This window comes from Hippocampus guttulatus, chromosome 2 (genome assembly GCF_054856545.1).
Source record: "Hippocampus guttulatus isolate MCC_2025c chromosome 2, RoL_Hgut_1.0, whole genome shotgun sequence".
Classification (NCBI taxonomy): domain Eukaryota; kingdom Metazoa; phylum Chordata; class Actinopteri; order Syngnathiformes; family Syngnathidae; genus Hippocampus; species Hippocampus guttulatus.
The window spans coordinates 5990569-6014589 of record NC_141262.1 but is presented as its reverse complement, the minus strand read 5'-3'; the positions used below and the strand labels follow the sequence as shown (position 1 = coordinate 6014589).

Sequence of the window (24021 nt, the reverse complement as noted above, 5' to 3'; positions counted from 1 at the left end):
ATGCCATAAAAGAGAGAAACAAACGAATCGGGCGATGACGTCATGCACGTGGAACCTGGCGGAATTCTATTATTGTATATGCCGCCGCATACTGACACCTTATTCGTCATCTGTGTCGCTCTGACGTCCTCTAGTGGAGGCGAGGATGAAATGGACAAAAGCAGCCAATCTCATTTACATTACACAGGACAGTGCAAAATTGCCAATTTGCCTCAATGATCGATATCAACCTTGAGAGAGACATAAATAAATATGTGGACATACGTTTTATTATTTACTGATGACTATTATTTGATAATCTATGCACTAAAATCTACGTATCGATTTTGAGTCATTCTTTTTTTTATTTACTGGATTTACCAGTGTGATATCTGGTACATAGAAAGAGAGAGGTTGATCTATGAATGGACTCATACATATCCGAGGACGTCCACGTTTTTGCCTTTCTGTGGGTCTTCCAGTCTGTTTTTATGAGTTGTGTAGGTGCATTCAGAGACAATATAAATAGCTACATATATGACAAATACAGAATTGTTTGTGGTATGGATGAAATTACATCGAAATAACAATGTTCATATAGCAAGCTGTAAATAAATTGAACAAAAAATGAAAACAAACATTACATACACAATCAATATAAACTTAGCTGCAGTAGACTGCAGTCTGGAATGGCACATCCTTGGCCTAGGAGGGCCTCCAGCCCCATCAGACACTTGTGCATTCAAGCCACTCCAGCAATTTATTTGATATTCTAAAATATATTGATATTTTATTTACTCGGCCCCTTTTTGTAACAGTCATGCTCCGCTTTAGCCCAGGAGGGAAAAATCCTGGAGCCGGTCCTGACTGTAGTGTGCCTATATAGTCAGCTTGATATACCTTCCATATGATTATTACATTGACGGACAGCGACATATGAACAAGAATATATTAAATATATCATGAAAATAGCTCCAATACAAGGAAAGAAAGACATCAATGCATGCAAGCCCGAGAGCTAGACAGCTAGCTAACGCGATTGCTTTTCGCTAGCTAAATTCAAAGATGGATGATTGTTAAGTTTCGGTGTTTATTATGAATTATAAACCAGGAACAGAAACGATAAGATTTGTAAGAATCAAATCAACGTTTCTTTTCACAGTGTTTTGAAAAAGCCACTGAAAGAAAAAAGGAGCAATATGGTTAAATGTTGACATTCAGATCACAAGGACGGAATGCAACGTTTTTAAGGTTCCTGTGGCATTTTTCTACCTGTCTTAAAAAAAAAAAAATACTTGTACGTATGCGTACATCATATCACGGTACACCTTTACACAGCAACTGACTAGGTACATTCAAACACTGGATTTGAGATTCCCAATAAAATACACAATGCCATACAATTAAAGTCCATCCATCCATTTTCCAAACTGCTTTTTCTCACAGGGAGGGTGAACACTGCACCTGTAGGGATGTCTTGTGCTTCTTTTGGGGGAGGCAAACGTCATTGGAACATTAAACTTTAAGATTGTGGATGTCGAAAATTAAGGCATTACTTCATGACAGCACCGTACCAGTATCAGAAAAAAGAAACAGAGCATTTGTTGAAAAAGAAAAAGGTTTCTGTTTTGTTTTACTTTACATTTCCAATCACAATTCAGGGCTTTGATAGGGACGCTCGACCTCAGTTTCCCATGTATTCAATTTCAACGTTCACACCGATAATGTGTGCTGTACATGTAACAAAACGGAGCCCTCGGGCTATGTTTACACTTTCTGCTGACCACGGCAGCCGTGTTTTAAGTCACAATCACAACACCGGATGATCGTGATACAACACTGAGGCACAGATGGGATGGTTAACGTACATGACAGGTCATACATGCCATGGATGCTCGTAGAGATTTTTAAATTGTCCCAAATAAATGCCATGGCAGTCACAATGCGGATGAGAAATCCCGTCAGCCAAAGTATACCGGTGTGAATGCAACTAAGTACACAATTAGAAGCCGTCCGTAGTGGAATGGGAAGCACGCTGTATGAATCCGCCCCCCCCAAGACATGTTGACAAGTTGTGCTGTGGCCTGTTTTGCCTTGGTTCTATAAGTAAGTGAGGGTGTATAAGGAAGCTATTTCATCTTGTTAGATCATGGCGGGTCCTGGCATGACACAACACGTTTCATTCCACGAGACAAGAGGTGACATGATGCATGGGCTCTAGAATGATCCGCCTTCATGTATGTATAGAAAGTGTCCACACAAGCTACTTACAACTGCTCAAATGTGTGTGAAGGACTTGAGTGCACTGTGAAAAGTGTGAGTAAATAACAGGCGCTTTTGCCTCTTTTGGTACAAGAGATCGATAAAGAAACCTAGTACACTTATTAAGTGGCAGTATGTGCGCCCCTGCACCGACACAAACACTTGAGCTAGGTAGTGGCAGCCTCAATCGACTCTGCCGTGGCCACAAACGTAAAAAAACTTTGACTGAACTTGAGAAACATGAGGGACCCCATCAGAACTTGATGGGCAACGGCGGAACATACAGGCATCCTTAGCGCGCATTTGAGCCTCCAGGACTCAGCAGCCACCCCACCCCAGCCCATCAACGATAGCATGATAGACCGTGAGAAAACAGCACGGAGGGAAAAAATGGCCTAAATGCCACACTGAATTACATTTCAAACAAACAGGGTGTAAACGAAGCGTAAACGTTGGCTAGTGCTCCCAGAAATATAGTTTGGGGTGAAATACTCCAAAAAAGGGCTGATGAGGATGAATCATTAGCATCTCACTGCCGAAACAGGACATGGGTATTGATTAAATGAAGCAAAGTACAAAACTACAGGTTATATCAGCTCAGCTCTTCAGGCCGCACACCAAAAGAGGGCTACAATTAAAGGTGCTGCATCACAGTCGAAGGACGTTAAGTGTTTTGCTTAATAACCACCCTCCCAAAAATGAAAAGATTTCGCTAAATGGAGGAGTTTGAGTGTCATGATTGGTTTGTCCCACTTTCTTGCTTGGTAACCAAAACCATGAAAAGATAGCAAATGGAAGACTGAAATCTGGTTTCAAAACCCCTTGGAGTCTAACCTGCATTTAACTATTGTTGGGCTATAAAAGTAGTTGAAAAGCAGCTCATACTTTATCTTCTGCATCTTTTTAGAACCCCATGTGGAATATTGTGTCTGTCTCAAGCAGCGGTGAGGAACTCAGGATTCATGGGCAATCCAGCCCATCTCAGACCATATGATCTGGCCCTCCTATACACAAATACAACCTCAGCGGAACTGTTATTTGAAAAACAACAACACCAAAAAAAAACATTGAACCTACATTTGCTCTTATGGTATATTAGGAAACATGTTTTTGATCGTCACATTCACATTTTTCATGAATTTGTGAAGGACTTTGGTCTCTGACAGGAAAATGGCTCCCCATCCCTGTTATAAAGTAACAGAACAAGGTCAGTGATTCGGACGAGTGATGCTGTGTAGCTACACTTGGTGAGACTCCTTCAGTCCAACTGGCCATTGTGACAGCCTTTCAAATAGAGCTCATCCTGAGACAAGTGTGTGTCAAAGCCGTCCAGGTAGAGGACACTACCAGCACCTCCTCCGCCGCCCATGAAGGTCCCCACGGCGCGGCCTTGCCGAGCGTGTCCAACAGCGTCGCTGAAAACTTTATTGATCTGCTCTTCGGAGGGCATCCACCAGTCTGGATTGGAGGCACAGTGCATTCGGATGAACTCTGACCAAGACAGTTGGGCAAAGAGAAAGAACATTTTATTCAGTTCTGTTGTGTGTTTAGTATCTTGTCCCAAAAATCTACTGTTATGACAGGGCATCAAGGACCGGGTATACTCCGTGACTTTTGCACATTCATGATTTGCAGCAAAGGTCTATCTTCTCTTTCCTTCACCATCATCCCTATCGAACAGGCCGCCGGTTGGTACCTCTGAGGCAGCTGACTTTGACAGGATTGAGCGGCTGTCTCTCCAGGCCCGGTTCTCTCAAATGGACCGAACGCTTCCGTTTGCCCAGGCCGCACGAGAATTTGAGTTCGTCGGTGGTGAAGACGAAGCGTATCAGGTAGCGCAGCAGTCGCCGGCCATCTTTCTTAGAGGAGTTGACCGCCTCGTCCCACTGCTTATTGGTGATATAGAGAGGGTAGTTCTCCAGCAGCTGCTTGCTTCCCTGGATAGATAAGGAATTATTTCACACTTTGAGAACGTTTTACGTGACGTGATATGAACCGCCCTTTCAGGATGTGAAGTATCATTTGGCACATGGCATCTTTCCCAACAGGTGACATTTCAGTCATATCAAGTGCAAAAAACAAAAAAACCCCACGATGACAGTAGTTCTAGATGGACTATCAGATAGTCCATCAGTTAGAATTTAATTCTTGGCTGTGTCAGTAGGCCATAACCTTCCTAACCGAGGAAATGAGCCGATGATCTGAGATAGAAGTAGCTGACATTAAAGCTCAAATGATGAGACCGTTGCTGGCCAATGAAAATAATTTACAGTCCCCTTCAAAAGTATTGGAACAGTGAAACTATTTTTTTCTTGTGGACTAAAAATGTGTGTGTCCAAAACATGCAGCTGCAAATCTGATGCCACGACTACAAAATCTATCATTTAACTGAGGCTTAGTGTGTCCTGGTGCCAAGTGTACGTATGGACACCCTTATGTTTGAACATACTGTTGGTTATGGACAATCTGTGACGAGCACAGAAGTCCAATAACAGAACACCCTCCAAAGACTCCAGCAAGGGTGGGAACTCTGAACTGCAGTTTGGTGCACAGACACAAACAACATTCAGGACCCATCTCCCACTCAAAGGCAAGGGGCCTCTACCCTCTCGTCCACCGAGGTGAACCCCAATGTACAGTCACCTAGCCGGAGGGCGATAAGTATGCACACACGTGGTTGCCTCTCATCTTGGCCAATGCCAGAATGGAAGCGTGTCCAACCCCTCTCAAGAGAACTGGTACCAGAGCCTAAACTGTACATGGAGGCAAGCCTGACGATACTGTATCTAGTCGGAACTTCTCAGGCTCCTTCCCTGTCAGAGAGGTGACATTCCATGTCATTATTGTTAGTTTCTAGAGCCTGAGATCAGACCGCCAAGGTCCCCGCCTTTTGCCGCCGCTCAGCTTACAAGGCCTCCGACCCCTTTGACTCCATCCACAAGTGGTGAGCCCATGGGAAGGGGGACCCATGTTGCCTTTTCGGGCCCGGCCAGGCCCCAGGGGTAAAGGCCCGGCCACCAGGCGCTCGCCAGCGAGCCCCGCCTCCAGGCCTGGCTCCAGGGAGGGCCCCGGTGACCCGCGTCCAGGCAAGGGAGATTGTGTTCCAAATTTCATAAGGGGTCTATCTGAGCCGTGCATTGTCTGATCCCTCACCGAGAACCTGTTTGCCATGGGTGACCCTGCCAGGGGCCTAACGCCTCAGACAACTTTGCCCCTAAAATCATTGGGACACGCAAACCACTCCACCACGGTAAAGTGACGGCTCATAGAGGGGTTGTGAGAGAGTGTGCAGGAAATTAGATATGGGAAGATTCTTATGCAGACGTGGATAGGAGGTGAATTTAGACAGGAACTGTGCAAAAAATGAAACAAAGAGGTACTTCTGTGTTGTCTTGTTCTAGCTTCACAGAGAATCCTCATGTACAAGTGAAAGGTTCTTTGTTAAAAAGCAGGTGGCCACAATAATATCATGCTAATGCTTGCAAAATAATTATATTCCATAACAGTGCATTCAGCCATGCATCTCTTTCCCTTGTCTCCTGGCACTTACTCACATCATAACAGAAAAAAACCCAACTCAACACCTTACAGATATACAAAGCAACTTGAAATTTCTGGGATTTTTTTTTTAAATTCTTTGTCAATACAAGGACACTTACTGACATCTGATTGAAAATGGCGTCTGGCCCGAGGGAGATACTACGATACCAGACTTTTTTCGAATATGAATAAAATATATGGTATAAAACAAACAAACAAAGAAACAAACACTAACCTCAAAGACTGTCTGCTGTTCTTCTTCCTACAGAGATAGAACAGGCAATTTTACTTCAACACGCACGAGCATTAAAACATGCAGGCTCTCGGACTACAACCGAGCTTTCATTTGAGCCTCACCTCAGTGAGCGGCTCCTCTGGTATCGGCGGCACCAGTTGGTTGTGAAACTCAACAACATTCTTGAAGTAGTCAAGAACATTTTGACAGGGAACTGCAGACATGACAATCAATGAGAACACAAACACAGTGACAATATATTTGGTACCAGCAACTTCCCTTTTTCGGATTTATTTACCAGATCTGTGTTATTGTTGGCAGGTGTTCTTCCATAAATGTTCCCACAACACATACATTGAAGTATGTCATAAAAACTGCTGCTCAAATCTTAAACAAATCTAATCACATCAATTTTGAATTGGTTGTGATCTTAATCGAAGTGATTTTTTTCCTGTTTTGTATTAGAAACTTCTCTTTCTATTTTAGATTTTTTTTAAATAACAAATATCAAATACACAGATGCTTTTCATGTGATGTCAGGGTTGGCATGGGCTGATCGTAGATTCAGACGGCATGGAAACCTTGAGCAAAAACATTGCAATATCAGCCCTAAATGACTTTTTTTTTTTAAATATATATTTGGGCAAATAAAAAAAAGAAGTTTATCTATTTTATTTTAAAAACAAAATATACAATATTTGGTACAGAAGCAACATGTTGCATGTTTGGTTTAAATCCATAAATAAATGTTATCATTCTTCTTTTGTTTGAATTCTTCTTAGAAAGTTACAGTGTCGCATAACTGGTGAGCTCATTTAGAACAGACCAACGAGCTATTCATGTTGTTATTGGGGCTGATTATTATTATTATTTTTTTAAATTTTAGGACAATGTGCATTAATCAACAGAGCAGGCATCCATGTTCGCAGTGTCTCTTCCGTCTTCTCCCTCCCTTTTCCTCTTCCTCGTCCTCCTTTTCCATGCACAACTGCTCACCCCTCCCCTCTCTGCTCACCGAAAAGGAGGAAAAAAAGTTAACTTGGGGCATTGAACATCAAAAAGGCAGCCCATTCAGCTAAAAAATAAATCAACAAATCAAATAAAATACAGTGAGCTAAATGGGGCTGTTTGGTCCCTATACCACTGATGTCAGAGTTTGGTTCGCATTGCCAGCAGTAAGTCGAAATCATTTCCAGTGAGGGTAGGACTCCGCCAAGGCTGCCCTTTGTCACCGATTCTGTTCATAACCTCTATAGACAGTATTTCTAGGCGCAGCCAAGGCGTTGAGGGGCTCCAGTTTGGTGGCCTCAGTATTGCATCTCTGTTTTTGCAGATGATGTGGGCCTGTTGGCTCCTTCAAGCAGGGCTCTCCAACTCTCACTGGAGCGTTTCGCAGCCGAGTGTGAAGCGGTTGGGATGAAAATCAGCACCTCTAAAATCTGAAACAATGGTTCTCAGTCGGAAAACCGTAGCATGTCCTCTCCGGGTCGGGGAGGAGATCTGGCCCCAAGTGGAGGAGTTTAAATATCTTGGGGTCTTGTTCACAAGTGAGGGCAGGAGGGAGCAAGAGATCGACATGCTGATCGGAGCAGCGTCTGCTGTGATGCGGACTTTGTATCGGTTTGTCGTGATGAAGAAGGAGCTGAGCCAAAAGGCGAAGCTCTCAATTTACCAGTCAATCTATGTTCCTACCCTCCCCCTATGGTCACGAGCTGTGGGTCGTGACCGAAAGAATGAGATTTCGGATACAAGGGGCCGAAATGAGTTGTCTCCGCAGGGTGTCCGGGCTCTCCATTAGAGATAAGGTGAGAAGCTCGGCCCTCCAGGAGGGCCTCTGAGTCGAGCCGCTTCTCCTCCACATCGAGAGGAGCCAGATGAGGTGGCTCGGGCATCTGATTAGGATGGCTCTTGGACGAGGTGTTCTGGGCATGTCCCACCGGCAGGAGGCCCTAGGACGACCCTGGGCACGCTGGAGAGACTATGTCTCCCAGTTGGCCTGGGCATGCAGCTGGAACAAGTGGCTGGGGAAAGGGAAGTTTGGGCTTCCCTGCTAAAGCAGTTGTCTCCGCGACACGACTCCGGATAAGCGGTAGAAAATGGATGGATGGATGGATGGACAATGAAATAAAAATAAAGAAGAGCTCACTGCCAGTGACAGCGTGTATATGCGGTTTTTGAAAGTTTGACTTTTTCAAACCACGGTAAACCGTCAAACTGGTAATCAGCCCATGCCTAGTTAGACAGAAACAATTTGAACGAAAAAAAAAAGTGACACTTTCCCGGCTGTTACGAAGCTTCTGTCCACAAGTGTTAGCAGTTAAGAACTGGTCTTTTCTGAATGCACCTGGAACTGTTTCCAGCTTATTGCGGAGCTCCTCGTTCTCCTGCTGCAGCGACAGCACTTCCTGCTCCAGCTCCAGGCAACGTGGGCAGCAGCTCTCCTCCTCGTCCTCTTCCTCCGGCAGCGTGGATGAAGGGTGTCCGTACGAGTCGGACGGTGTCGGGGAGCCCCAGCCCACCAGGGTGCGTCTTGGGGGCGAGACCTCTGACCCGGGCTCCGCTGAGTGGCACTGCTCCTCCTCCAAGCCCGCAACCAAACGAGACCGTTGCTGTTGTCCGGAGAGCAAATAGTTGTGAAGTGAGTCTGTGAAGATTCGCAGAACAGCAGTGGTTTGTTGTTTGTTTAAATGGCTTTGTTGTGCCTCCTCTTCTGGCTCGGTGGACGAGGAGGAGGAGCTCTCCTCGGGCTTGGAGCAATGACTGGCGCTGGGACCGTCCTCTGTCTTGATGCTGGGTGGGATGGACAGCGAGGGTTCCAGCAGCCGACCATTGTTGAGGAGACTGAGGACTCGACTGCATTCCTTGGCGAAGGCGTCTAAGATGAGTCGATTCTCTGAACAATTAAGAAACAACACAAAAGATTTCACTTCAAGCTGGCAGTATTTGTTCAAATAGTAGCGATACTTGATGTGAGGGTGCAGGGACAGAACAGGCGGGGACCTAAGGTAGTGCCAGACTGCCAGTTGACATCTAGTCTAGGTTTTTATCCTGTGTTGCTCAATTCTTGTAAAGTGTCTGAGTACTATGAAAAGCGCGTTCAAATTAAATTATTATTATTAGTGCCATCCAATCCTCTGGTCCAACACATTTTCTAAACAATTTGAGCATAACTAAAAATAGATCAAGAACCACTGACAGTTTCTTCAGTTGGATTGCATAAACATGGCACTTTGTGAGATTTTGTATTTGTGCATCATTATGTGCGTCTGATCTCCCTCCATTTGCTGAGCAGGCTCTTCCGAATGGCGTCCTTGACTTAACACCACCTTCGCAACACCTACAGCCTCCCTTGCTGAGTAGACTCAGATGCAATGCTGTTCTCTAAGCCAACTTGTAACGGTACCGGAGGTTCCGGAACAGAATCAGACTCTAGAAACGTAAACTCAGAAGGGTTTGAAAAAAAATATATATATACTGTGTGTATATGTATGTATATATATATATATACACACATATATAGTTTATTACACAAAAATACACAACACCAAACTAAGTACAACAAATGACGCTGGTTACAAAAACAAGTCAAACCAAAAACGCTTGCAAAAGGCAAGGAAAGTAAATAGCCTGTCGTAAAAATACAAAAAATCAGCCAAACTGCGACAGATACAAAACAGAGACAAACACAACCAAAATGTGATCAAAATGCAAAAACATGGTGAGAAACTACGTGGCATGAATCAAAATGAGCGTCTAGAGCAGGGGTGTCAAACAAATTTTTGTTGCGGGCCACTTTGGAGCTACGTCATCTCTCTGAGGGCTGTTATGACAGCGAAATCTCAAAAATGTTGAATCGTCTCTTCGCATTATTACTTGTACATAACAAATTACTGGATTACTAATTTTGAAATCACTCAAGTCAACGATAATAGTTTGATTATTATTCAAGTGAGGGTAAAAAAAGGGGAACAAAATTATTGAAGAATCTTCACATTATTTATTTCACTTGAATATTTCGATACAGATTTTAGCAAGGTTCATGCAAATCAACATGATTTGCTTTCGCGGGCCGACGTGTCTGCGTGTCAGGCTAGATCTGGCCCCTGGCCTTGAGTTTGACACCTGTGGTCTAGAAATTCAACACTTGGCGACAAAGTCATGAGCAAGACGAAGAATAATCCGACGAAGACTTGACAGCTTGACAGTCCTTAGATGCGTGGCTAATTGAGATGTGCAACAGGTGCGTGTACCGAATTGAAAGCCCTCATCTGCCACCTGCTGGAGACACACAAAAACAGAATCGTGACACAAGTCGCTCTTGTATGAGGCCTGTTTCCTGCCAGCTGCATGACCTACTTTTAACACGGTCTGACTATCTAATCTACCACTAACTCGAGTTTGAAGCAAAGCTTTTGTATTAAAATGGGATCAAAAATCCTCGGGGCATTTTTTTTTTTTTTAAAGTGAGGCCAAAGCGGTTACAGAAATTATATTGGAACATTTACTTCTTTTAACATAATGAGACCCGTTTTTGCAAGAAAAATCAACAACACACCTCAAACAGATGCTTCCTTTTTTCCACACTTGAAAAACAAAACAAAACAACTCCACCTCCCCACCCAAAAAAAAAAAAACGGGAAAAACAATATTATGACTAATATTGACATGCATCACAGAAGGCGGAGCAGACGTGCCATCTGTAAAATTGACATTCCCCCCGCCAAAGCTCTTCGCCCGAAGAGATAGTTGGTACTCTCTGCAGCTACCAGTAAGTACTTTAGCCATGCCATAAGGATAACTAGCTTTGTTTCTCCATCCCTTGTGTTTCTCTTGTTTAACATTACGCTGACTAACAACACTATTCATAGAAACTCAAGCTCGTTAATACCGAGGCATTCATTGACCGATGTTTATGACTGCGTTTCTAAAACTGATTTTGGAAGTGAATAGTAATCATATTCCAGACTTTTAGTCCAGGCACGTCCGCTACATACACACACAACCACTCAGATGTGACTCTAAGTCCGAGACGGATGTGTCACAGTTATTAATATGCGCAGTCTTTGTGTAGCAGTGGCGATGTGGCTGATATCATCCATTCGCTACTCGCCTTACTGCTTCCCTCGCCACTTCTGTGGCACAGCGAGCCGAGTAGCCTCATAAAACGTCATGATAAGCAACACATTCAGCCGTGCAGAATTTATGAGGACCATTTGTTTTAATCACAATACTTGGAGATGGCCATTTTTATATGCTTGCATTTGGCGCTATTGTGTGCTTCTTTTCATCAAGTTTATTTCCTGTCATCAAGGGAACATTAAGCGCATCATCTGTGAAGATGAGTGGCATGTTCTAAGTCTTGATCAATTGCAGGATATTTGGTTTTGTTTTGACCTCGTAGGTTCTGCATTGCAAGTTTTCATATCTGAACACAACAAAGGCATTACATTTTGGAATTGAAATGCTTGCTGATTGGGGGGGGAAAAAACCCCCCGCCCTTTCTGGAGTAGAAAAGTCCAAACCACTGGCAGAGATGTTAAAATTTACAGGGGACCTCTTAACCACATGTCTCTTTTGCTTTTTCTTCGACAGAGGATAAACACAGCAACAACATTAACCACCTCAAGCCTCGGGTGGCAGCAATACATCTCAGCCGGTTGTGTTAGGGCTTTTCCACACCGCGACAACAAGGCGCTCTAAAGCGGCCACACTGGCGCAAAGCTCCTGCCCACACACCCAATGGCTGGCATATTGAACAATTTTGTTGGACTTCCGCATTCTCTGCATGATCTCCGCACATTCGCAACGAACAATAAGGCACTCTGATGCAGCCACCTAGGCCCGAAGCCTTCACAAGCTGATTGTTGAGTCTCTTTTTTTACCCAATAGCTCTTTCACCTCACGCGTGTCACGACAGACCACGAGCCACCCCTAGACGGCCACACCATCCGAAGGGAAGATACGTTTTTGGGTTGTAGGCAGAGCTAGCTAGCTAATTGCAGGTCACACTTGCGTTGGATAGTCTGATGCAAACAAATACGCTCAGGTTCGTGTCTAGTGGTCGAGGAAGACTCATGACCAACTCCAAAGTGTGGCGCAGTGTTTTTTAAGCCCAACAAAAAAAACTGAAATGGTTCAAGACATTAATGCTGTATCCCCACATTTACTGGTCAGTACTTAATATTTCTATCTTTGCACATTTTCAGCGATTATCTTCAAACATGTAGAATACATTCCAAACAAAATCTTTGAACTAACTTTCAAGGGTCTTTAAAAAGTGCTATAGGTGAGAGGCATGATCTCAGAAGAGATTCTTTTTATTTCCAGAATTTCTTATGTATAAAATGTCATGATATGTGAACTAATTGGCGGACAAATCTACTGTACAATATTTGGGCTATTGCACGGCACACGTGTTGTATGCAGATTTGGTATTATAGCTACTCCAACAAAGCTTCAAAGCAACACTAAAGCAGCAGCAGCGATCTGCCAAATACAGAGATTAAAACATGATTTGAAGATGAGATGGCTCCTGTTTAATTTCGCGGCAACAAGAATTTGGTTCATTGCTTTCATCTCAGGGTCGGTCTGCCTTGGACGCACACTCCCATCCTTCTTGGGCACAGACACCCCCCATTTAAAACTCACCCCTATAAACAGCAGGCTGATATGGAACAATGTCTTTAAACGGGAGATTGTAAAAACTACACACACACACGCACACACACACACACGGAATGTACGTGCACGCAAATCAGTCCAGTGTAATTTTGCACAGTGGTGATCTAATCATGGCTGTTCTCATTCCAACTGAACATCAATCACAGCTAACAAGAAGAAATGAAACAAAACGTGATGCTAGCGCGTATCAATTAAGAGATTATGCTGTGTTCATTCACTGCAAAAAGTGAGTAGCTGTATTGAGAGAAGTCAAAGTCTAATATTATTCTAATGGAATATAAAATGCAATATTCCAAAAGGTCATCAACGTGCAAAATATGCCGAACTCCAACTTGTGATCGCACCTGAAGTGATCCCAAAAGTGCAGTCTGGCGATTCTTGCTTGAGTCGTCCAGCGGAGTGTGTTGACTCTGCTATGCCGACGATGGCGCGCCGCTGCTGGGTACCGAGAGCGACGCCGCCCGCTGCCTCCATGGAGGTGGATGTCGGGACCCCGCAGCTGGGCCTGCCCTCGCCGGGGAACCTCTGGCGGTGGCTCAGCTGATACTGCGCCTGGAAATGGAAATGCTGGCCGGGGCGGAACGTGAGCTGTCGAGAGTCAGTGAAGAGCGAAGACTCGACCGAGGTGGAGCGGTCGGGGCGCGACTTGCAGTGGAGGTTCCCGGCGGGGCCGCCGCGTCTCATTTTGGCGGCGGAGGGGCCTTCGTCGGCGGGCTGCATCTCCTCCTCCATGCCTGCCTTCTAGCCAGGTGGGTCCAGGTAAGCAGAGGCGCTCGGGATGGCGTTCGTCACTGTATGCCAGGCTCGGCTATCGGAGGACAGAGGGAGGGCGTGTGGTAATGGCTCGAATATTTACTGACATGCAGCTTCTCCAATCCCCAGGCGGGAGGTCGATGTCGAGACTGGTCCGGAAGGGAAGGAGGGTGGAGGAGAGGTGGCTGAGGGAGCTCGGCGGAGGGGGTGACAGGCGGGACTTGCTTTCTTTGTAGTCCATAAATCCACTTCCACGCAGACTAAATTTACATCGCTGCCTATTAGTGTCTGAATTTTGGACGCAGCTCTTTACACTGTGCGCATAATTACATTCAGCCAAAAGAATTTGAACCTTACATCCGCATCCCTATTTTAGCTGGATGGCGGTGAAGGGAAGCCATGAGCAAAGTTAGCAAGCACCACAAAGGGGCGCCATAGTCAAAGTCTAGGACGCATTCCAAGACAGATGCGGTTGAAAATGGAACGTCATACAGTATTAGGACACTTGTTTTTACTTTCCAAAGTCAAAGTTTTTTTTTTAATTTTATAAAAGCGTTACCCACAGGTATAATAATGTTCATTAAGTCTTGCTTGAGCTATTTTCAATCTAATGTCTGATCTATACAATTGCGAAATTGCTTTGACAGACAAGATAAGAAACCCTTTATTTGTCCCACAATGGAGAAATTTGCAATCTACAGCAGCCAAATTGTGGGGGGGATTAGAAAAGAAAAACGAAGTATTGCATGCACAAAATAATGCTTCAGAAAAATGAACTGTACACAGTACAGAATGCAATGTAAAATATAAATATAGATACAAGCATATATGCACCAACAAGGACGGTCAAAGTATAAGGACCTACCTTGAGGGAAATCCTTGTGGATTCGCAACTTCCACCCATCCTTCTATTTGTGATCCATTTCTCCTCTCAAGGGTCACGGGGCGTGTCGGAGCCTATCCCAGCTGTCTTTGAGCAGCAAGTGGGGTACACCCTGAATTGGTAGCCAGCCAATCGCAGGGCACACATAAACAAACAACATTTCGCACTCACGATCACACTTCGGGACAATTTAGAGTGTTACGTTGACCTGCCACACGTGTTTTTGGAAGGTGGGAGGAAACCGGAGTACCCGGAGAAAACCCACGCAGGTACGCGGAGAAGACGCAAACCCCACACAGGGAAGCCGCAGCCGGAATCGAACCCTGCACCTCTGCACTGTGAGGCCGGCGTGCCAAACAGTCGACCACATTTGAAAACAGATACTTGTCATTTCTATTCCTTACTTTGTCAAAATAGGCTTGTTTTTTTCCAGACCTTACTCAAAACAGAAACTTATCTGAGAAGGCATAACTACGGCTCGATGGCATGATGGTTTGAACCTAAACTTGCTCAAATTTTCTTCGAACCATCATGCTATCTACCCTAGTTATCGCAGCATACACAGGGAGTCAAGATGTTCTTTCGTGTTGGTCACGTGATATATACACTATGTATATACTGTACTGTATTATTAAGTGTGTTTTTAATTATTATAGCAAGGGTAGTTTTATGTAAGGTCTTATCTTTCATGAATTATTGATATATTGGATGGATATTTGGAATTAACTGAAATTTGAGAAAATACAACATTTCAGTAAAAATAAATGAACAAGTATGACGAGAACTAATTCTTTCCCTGCAAATCCCCAAGATATAAATCCCCTCACCATGTATTGTAGCCATAAAACTTTGACTCTCTCTCCTGATTTAAAAAAAGAGAGAATAAAAGCTCCTCCGCTCTCCTTTCTCTTAACGTGCGCGTCCGAGGGCGTCGTTCTGCCCCTGGGCGCGCTCGGAAATGACGTCACGCCCAGCCAACAAGGACGCCGGAGTCCGACTCCAGTCCAGCTCACAAGGCGGCGGAGCTCCGCTCGAGGAAGAGGGATGAAGCAGACGGTGACAATAGACATCGGCGAAACTTTTCCCAAATCGACGCAAGTTCGTCGTTTACGCAGCTAAGCGAAGGACTCGACGTGCTTTGGATGGACTCAAGATGACTTGATGAAAAGTTTGGCGAGTTCCGAAGCCCACCATCGCCTCCAACATCATCACCAACACCACCCGCAAGCAGCCTCGCCGGGATGGTGCGTCTGCTGAACTGCCTCTTGCTCGGATACCTCACGTGGAATGTGCGGATCTCGGACGCGCAAGGGGAGTATTGCCACGGCTGGCTGGACGCCAGCGGCAACTACCACGACGGCTTCCAATGTCCGGAGGACTTCGACACGGCCGACGCCACCGTGTGCTGCGGCTCGTGCGCGCTGCGCTACTGTTGCGCCGCCGCGGACGCGCGCCTGGAGCAGGACAGTTGCACCAACGACCGGCCGGCCGCCGACGACACCGAGTATGCAGCGCGTACGTATCAATGCGGAGGGGCGGACAACATGCATGCAGGTCGGTTGAGGCAGCGGTGGGAAAGCTACGGCCCGCCGGCCATTTTAGGCCCACCGTGCAGCTCTAATAAATGAAGAAATAAATAAAACGTACTAAACCTAATAGCAGTGAGACTTTAAAGAAGGGATGAGCAAGTCATCCAATTCATCGATATCACAGTGTGGTAGAACACCATTTTCAAATTGCAACGGTTGCAATTTTGAAAACATCTACATTTTCAGTGTCTAGAATAGTTTAGTGCTGAAGAAGTGTAGTCTACACGTCTACTTATCATTCATTGTTCCATGAAAGATGAAAAGTTGAAGTGATAACGCCACGTATTTGATTGCATTATTGTTGGAAACAGACTTATAACTGACTTCTGTTTATACCACACTTGTTTGGTAGCATTTTATGAAGTTGGAGTGAACGCTCAAAAGACAAGTCAAAGTCTTTAGTAAGTGAACAACTCAGATTGAAGTAGATGAAGAAGATGACATATGATAGTTTATTTTACTACAGTTTAATTCTTGCTTTTTTTTAATGCACGAGTAGAGTAACTTAAAGTAGTCACATATTATATTGCAATTGCAATACTTGCAAAACTTGCTGAATGATTATTTTTAATCAGCATAGTAATGACAATCATTAGTCACAATTATTCATTTTTACTGCACAAAACAATTTTCTGTGAGAGCTGAATGGGTTGTCATTTGACAATAAATGCGAATAAAAAATACCCAAGAATATAAAAATTGTCTAAGGGCTAACCGAATGAGTATTTTTGTATCTCGTGTGTTATTTCGGCAGCTGAATGAAGCATTGGGCACGTATCGCCTCCTGGTGGTTGCTTGAATATGCAGCAGAGCCAACTTTGGACTGTAAATGACTGATGACCTCATGGAAGTCAAAATCGTGATCATGATTCAAATTTGATCAACTGTGCAGCCCTGCTATTAACTTTGACAAGTTTCTCTCTTGATTTCCTAAAACCGCAGCTGAAAGTATTGTATAGTGTCATTAATATCATCTAAAAGAGGAATTAGCTAGTCACATTAGTTAGTCACACAAAATGCCTCATGTTATGTTTTCCGTTCAATTTGATTCAATTTAGGCTGGAACTCAAGAAGTAAACTTATTTCAAAGTAAAAGTAAAATAAAATACCACCAAAAGACAGAACTTCATTCTTGAATTTAAGGCACATCTTGACGTAAGTCCCCCACCCCCATTCTAGAAAAAAAAAGACAAATTTGATTTGACAACAGTTAGACAAATATGAGTCCAAAATGACACGGAATTGAAGTTTCTCCTCAATTTGACCAAAATAGAACACAAACATAAAGAGGATGTAAAGCATTTAAGGACTAACAGAAATTAGTTTATGTGACATTGTTTGGTGCATCAGAGAATTTGGAGTTTTTAAATCTTACAAAACAGTCACTTTTAAATAATTATTGTCAAATTGTGATCACATTTCAGAATTACGTGCAAGTGTTTAGGTTTCCAAGAAAATTTCTTTTCCTCCTGATTTCCCTCAATTGAATCATTGACAACACAAAAACCACCCGTAGATTTGTCTCAATTGCCTGTTGGTTTTCACCCTAATTTTTAGAATTCCCCAAAACAAGGACTTTGAACTAATTTATGTGTGTTATCACAACAACGTTGTTTCTTTATGGGGTTTCAAGCAAGCTTCCATCTTGCTTTTCAGCCCAAGTTGAACAAAACAAATGGGAAAAAAATGCTAAACGGTAGTGACACTTTAAGGTACCACACACACTTTTTAAATCGCTCTATTTCTATCCTAAATTGAACATAATAGGACATAAAGATGTTTGTGACCACTTTGGGGTGCCACCTTTTACTACATGTGAATCTATTTTCATTTTTTATTACGCGGCTTCTAAATTTAATAACCAACCCTCAAAATATTTTAGTTTCATTTAGATGACATTTGTGAGCATATTCAAGAATATTCAGACTTTTTATGTTTTCCTGACAAGTTTACCTGATGCTTTTCAGCCTAAAACTAGCAGACACTCAACCTACAAAACATTCATTTTGGATTCATATTTTGTTGTCACATCAACATCAAACATAGACGTTTTTAATTTATGTTTGTGATTAATTGTAGGAGTTTTAAAGTTAGGTTTCCCAAAACAACTTTTCCTCAACAGCACAATACAAGGGACATTAAACGCTTTTGGACTCGCATGACAAAACAGAGTCCGTTACTTCAGTTCCAATTTCGGGGTGACTTCAGTGCATATTTAAAAAAAACATATTTATATTTTGAGTTGTTATGTTTGCGCCCCAACAATGCTTGTGTGTTTGCATCTTAAATTGAAGATATGGCCCACAAAAACAGCAACGGACAAACAACATGTTGTCTAATTGTTGTCAACTGATTCCATTTAGGAGATGACATCAAGATGTGCCTGATCCAAGAAATCATTTCCCTCTCTTTGCTGGCATTCTACATTCAACATAGTTTCCTCACATAAGTTGCTGATTGTCAGGCTGAAGTTAATGCAAAAGGCACAAAAGTGGTACATTAGGCAACACAGAGTTTGCATTTAGTCCAATATACTTTGTATGTCCAGCTTTTTAGTTGTCAGATGAAATTCGTCGCATTGCCTTATTGATCTTATGTTTAGAGGGGACCCGGACATAACTTACATCTGTGGGTCTCATTCAATAATGTCATCTTTTAGCTCTTTTGTTTCACATACAACATGTGACATTTTCTCAGATATGTTTGATGACTAAATTTAATATATATTAATCACACACACACACACACACACACACACACACACAAAAAACGCAGTTTGTCTGAAGTGGCCAAATCAATACCATTCAGATGTATACTTGTTTTTTAAAGCTTGTTATTCAATTGACAAATTCAGTTTTGAAATGCCCCGCGGGAAAAACACAATAAGAAACATTTTAGCGTTAACATTTGTCTGATTTTAGGCAACTAGCTCCACATGAGGTTGCTGTTTTAATGGTGAAAAGGCTGTGTTAGTCCTGTTGAAGGCACTCAGCAGCAATTGTTTTTAAGGCTGAGTTGTGACGCTAACCTAAGAGTTGCATTAAAACTTGCATTCCCTTTTGGGGAGATGACATAAGAGAAGGTTCAAGGCACAGCTCAGCCATTGTGAAGTCATTCTCCTGGCCCCCTTGAAACATTTCAAAGTATTACATGAAGTCATTGTGGCCGGTGAGAAGTTAACAGTGGTCCTCTTGAGAGCTTTATCCGTTTCAAATTTCCCAAACGGATCAAGCAGCCACGGGCGGGCGAGCGTGTGGAATGACCTGAACGTGAGCTCACCCACTTTTCTTTTTTAATTCCCTAACAAAATAAACAAACACTCTTGTAATTTCCTCCCAATGAGTGTGCACCCTCAGTGAAGTGTAACTTGAACTGTTTGTGTTTTCAAGAATGTCTCGATAGAATCTAGACATTGACTAGAGTTGAGACATCAGTGCTCTTTACAGAAGTTAACTTCTATAAAGTAATGTGCATTGACTAGCGGGGGCGGGGTGGATGTTTAAAGCATTAAGGATGGTGAAAAACGGTAACCTATCGCTAAATAGGAATACTGTACACTCCATCTATCCATCCATCCATTTTCTGAACCGCTTCATGCTCACAAGGGTCTCGGGGCATGCTGGAGCCTATCCCAGCTGTCTTCGGGCAATAGGCGGGGGACACCCTGAACCGGTTGCCAGCCAATCGCAGGGCACACAGGCAAACAACTATTCACAATAACAATCACACCTAGGGGCAATTTAGAGTGCTCAATCAGCCTGCCATGCATGTTTTTGGAATGTGGGAGGAAACCGGAGTACCCGGAGAAAACTCACGCAGGCCCAGAGAGAACATGCAAACTCCACACAGGGAGGCCGGAGGCACGGATCGAACCCACGACCTTTGCACTGTGAGGTCGACACGCTAACCACTGCACCAACGGGCTGCCTACTGTACACTCCTCAGATTGAATTCAATGCTGCTTGAGAGTTAATGCTTGTGGTTGTTCTTCCTAACCTCAATGTCTCCGATTAAAGATTTGAGCTATGTTTCTCCTTTCTGTAGCTTTGGTCCATCCTTGACACTGTCTTGAGATTGAGGACTTGCCTCACAAGTCGGCCCTCTCTGGTGAAAAGAATACAGATGCGTGGAACTGCCAACGTGGAGTAAACATTTTTGACCGGCAAACTCGTTCCAACCACGGATGTACACATGAATGGACAATCAATAGGGCCCGCGCGGCCTATGTGTTTTCAACCTACATGGGTGAAAACACCCCCTTATGTGAAAAAATCTTCATGCATTAACACAATTCCAATTCTCCTGCCCCCCATACGACGAAAACCCCCTTGTTGCGTTATACGAAATCATTTTCTCTGCTCCAGCCTCGTGAAGACATTCACTACAACGAAGTCTTATCCAACAGCGACCTCCACTGATTCGTTCGGAAACGGCAACAGCAACCACCACACTGGTTTACATAGTGAACGATGTTTATTTCGGTCACAGCTGCGAGTTTCGTGGACTCAACATACTCATAGCTGCTCTGCCATTGGCTTACCGAACATCATCCTGGCCTCCGATTGGCCAAGAGGGACCTCACTGTCTATGTGTGTACTGTGTAGATACTGAAGCTAGATCCGTAGCATCAGATTAGCTGCTCAGAGTAAATTGCTTATGGCTCGACGGACATTCAAATAAACGAATGTTTCCTTGAATGATTGACTTGTTATCATGCTAAAAACATCCACGGTGCGCTTCGTAGTCCTTGATGGCCATAGTTAGCTCTCGAAGGCTAAAAACCTTACGCTAACTGGAGCGCTTCTCTCTCATTAGCGCTCCAGTTAGCGTAAGGTTTTTAGCCTTTGAGAGCTAACCATGGCCATCAAGGACTACGAAGCGCACCGTAGGTGTTTTTAGCATGATAACAAGTAAATCATTCAAGGAAACGTGTCTTGATGTCATCTCCTAAATGGAATCAGTTGACAACAATTAGACAACATGTTGTTTGTCCGTTACTGTTTTTGTGGGCCATATCTTCAATTTAAGATGCAAACACACAAGCATTGTTGGGGCGCAAACATAACAACTCAAAATATAAATATGTTTTTTTTAAATATGCACTGAAGTCACCCCGAAATTGGAACTGAAGTAACGGACTCTGTTTTGTCATGCGAGTCCAAAAGCGTTTAATGTCCCTTGTATTGTGCTGTTGAGGAAAAGTTGTTTTGGGAAACCTAACTTTAAAACTCCTACAATTAATCACAAACATAAATTAAAAACGTCTATGTTTGATGTTGATGTGACAACAAAATATGAATCCAAAATGAATGTTTTGTAGGTTGAGTGTCTGCTAGTTTTAGGCTGAAAAGCATCAGGAAAACATAAAAAGTCTGAATATTCTTGAATATGCTAACAAATGTCATCTAAATGAAACTAAAATATTTTGAGGGTTGGCTATTAAATTTAGAAGCCACGTAATAAAAAATGAAAATAGATTAGACTACGAAGCGTCCCGTGGCTGGCTTAAAAGTTCATTGCATGCCAGGAAGTATTTGTTATTGTTAGATTCAGACGAGGATGGACATTGCATTGCTAAAATGGCTACAAAACGGCCCTTTGGATGTGAAGCAGCTAAGACAAGAAGAGCTCTGATGCTGGAAGAGAGGGTAAAAGTGATCAAAATGAAAGACGGAGCAAGCAAAATAAAAGACATTATCCAAGAAATTGATGTAAGTGAAAGTGAATGCTGATCGTAAATTTTGCAATGTCTTCCCCTTTTCTTCTTTCTACACTGACAATATGTGTCAAATAAGTGTGTGCTCATACTTATGCACTATTGGAATAAAAATAGAGTACACATACGTTTGTGTGTGCGTGTACACATATGTTTGTGTGTGTGTGGAATAAAAATAGAGTACACATACGTTTGTGTGTGCGTGTACACATACGTTTGTGTGTGTGGGTGTGTGTGTGCTTACATCTGATATCAAATTTGCTACAGTGAAAAACCCCCTGTTGTGAAAAAATTCTTGCTGCAAACATGATTTTGTTGTAGAGGAGTTTCCCTGTACCGGTACCATCAATTCTATATATCTTAGATGCCGCCTCAAATGAGTTTGACATACTGCCAAAGGCAATCTGCTAGCATTTACGTCTGCGAGACAAAGGCTGAGCTGCACATTATTGGTTTATAGCGTAGCTAGTGATTAGGAACATTTCATAACACTTACCCTAAATTTGATGGTGGATGTAAGAACCTGGTATGCCTCCTCAGTACTCTTCTGAAAAAAAATCTGACTACAAATACATGTGATTTTTTTCTACGAGCTGTGTGTGACCCATGGGTCCCAAACCACCAGTTGAGAATCACTGGTCTACCGCAGATACTATAAAAACCGCCTATCCCCAGCAATAGTGGGGGAACACGGGTGTATTTTATGCTCATCCTGACATGTCACCCAAAAGCCCAATGTCCCAAAGGTTTTGTTATTTGTGTCTGTTCAAGGCCTGATTACAATCGGAGGATTTGCGCATATACAAAGCACACACAGCGCCTTACTCAGATGTCCTCAAAACCTTTGATGCACTTGTTTCCTCATCTTTGTTCTCAGAGCCCGTCTACATGCCCTTCCTCATGGTGGGCAGCATGTTCGTGGCCTTCGTGGTGGCGGGCTCCCTGGTGGCCGTCTACTGCTGCACCTGCCTGCGGCCCAAGCAGCCAGCCCAACAGCCCATCCGCTTCTCGCTGCGCAGCTGCCAGGGCGAGACCATCCCTATGATCCTCACGGCCGCGCCGCCCAGCCTCCGCACCCCGTCGAGGCAGTCCAGCACGGCCACCACCAGCTCCAGCTCGGCGGGGGGCGGCAGCTCCATGCGGAGGTTCTCCATCGGGGGGCAACAGCAGCACGGTTGCCTGGTGTCGGCCGCCGTCTCCACCCCGGCCTCCACTCCGACTCAAACCCATCAGACTTTGCCCCTGCCTCTGCCGCCGCCCTATACGACCCCTCCAGCGACAGGGGGCTTGCATCATGCTCACGCGCAGCTGCCCCTCCAGCAGCCCTCGCAGGGCACTGCCTTCATCCTCCCCCAGCAGTACTTCTTCCCCCTGCAGCCCGACGCGTTCGCTTCGGCTAAGGGATTCGCAGACTTTGGCCAGAGTTGACAAGTGCTGCTGCCAGACTGGATTTGTTTGGAGAGGCTTCAGCCTAACAGGATGAGCCACCAATGCACTTTTTCTGTTGTATAATGTACATAGACACCATGACGGTTTTATTCGGGCTGTTATTTCAACAATAAACAAATGATCTGGGTAATCTAGGCAAATGATGTGGTGTTTGAGAAAAGCTTCTGGATCAGGAAAAAAGCAGTACAGTACCAACTCATGGGGAGAGGCATGCCAGTAAAACAAAATGCTAAACCAATTACTCCTCCCTACAATTGGAAGCTCTGATAAGATAAATCTGAATTCCCTGAATGAAGGTTTGTTTTTTTTTGGTTTGTCTAAGCAAAATGTGTTTTCCAAGAATAAAGTATTTTGTAGAATATGCAGCATTCCAGCGCATAGTTGTAATTGAACTATTCGATTTTTGAGGAACCCACTATATCCCCCCTTTTTTTCGATGAAAAACGAATTCACTGTCTGCACTCAGACCGAATCCGTGTGCCAAAGTTTTCGACAGCATCACTGTGGTTTCAAGGAGCTATGGGGAAGCGAGAAGAGTAGCTTCATTTAGCCAGGCCATAGCCCTGTTTAATATGAAAGTAGTTCCATTTTGTGGCATCATTCGTCAATTATGTGCATATTTTAACTCTTTGTGGGAGGGCTCTGTGCCCTTTTGTTTTCTCAAAAATAGGAGAGCTCAAAGGCACTTTTCCAGAATATGAAAGTTAGACTTTTTCGCTTAACTTTAATATTACAAATTTATCTTGGTAGAAATACGACGATTCTCCTAAAATGAAAACTCTTTCCCTCAACATAATACAACCCTGGACCTAAAAAGTTTGAGGGCCCTTGTATTTAATGAGCTGAAGGGTTCTGTCATCCACACAAGAAACAAGAGCATCGGAGGCTCCCTACCTGTGTGACTTCCCAGAAGGAATGCGGCTCTCAGATTCGT

General features: G+C 43.7%; 2 protein-coding genes across 4 annotated transcripts; one reads left to right on the top strand and one right to left on the bottom strand.

The window, feature by feature from the left end:
• Window positions 1–251: 251 nt before the first annotated feature.
• bend4 (BEN domain containing 4) lies at window positions 252–13930 on the bottom strand. 2 transcript variants are annotated; one of them, XM_086132937.1, is made up of 6 exons: window positions 13042–13930; window positions 8361–8909; window positions 6139–6230; window positions 6017–6043; window positions 3938–4178; window positions 252–3699 (listed from the first exon to the last, which is right to left on the bottom strand). In XM_086132937.1, exons 1-6 carry the CDS (start codon window positions 13427–13429, stop codon window positions 3500–3502), a joined length of 1497 nt encoding a protein of 498 aa, XP_085989063.1. In that variant the 5' UTR covers window positions 13430–13930; the 3' UTR covers window positions 252–3499. The 2 variants fall into 2 exon arrangements, with proteins under 2 accessions (XP_085989063.1, XP_085989053.1); XM_086132927.1 differs by having other exon boundaries at window positions 252–3732; window positions 13042–13802.
• Window positions 13890–23217, top strand: shisa3 (shisa family member 3). 2 transcript variants are annotated; one of them, XM_086132962.1, is made up of 2 exons: window positions 13890–15848; window positions 22516–23217. In XM_086132962.1, exons 1-2 carry the CDS (start codon window positions 15575–15577, stop codon window positions 23064–23066), a joined length of 825 nt encoding a protein of 274 aa, XP_085989088.1. In that variant the 5' UTR covers window positions 13890–15574; the 3' UTR covers window positions 23067–23217. The 2 variants fall into 2 exon arrangements, with proteins under 2 accessions (XP_085989088.1, XP_085989078.1); XM_086132952.1 differs by having other exon boundaries at window positions 13890–15887.
• Window positions 23218–24021: the final 804 nt, after the last annotated feature.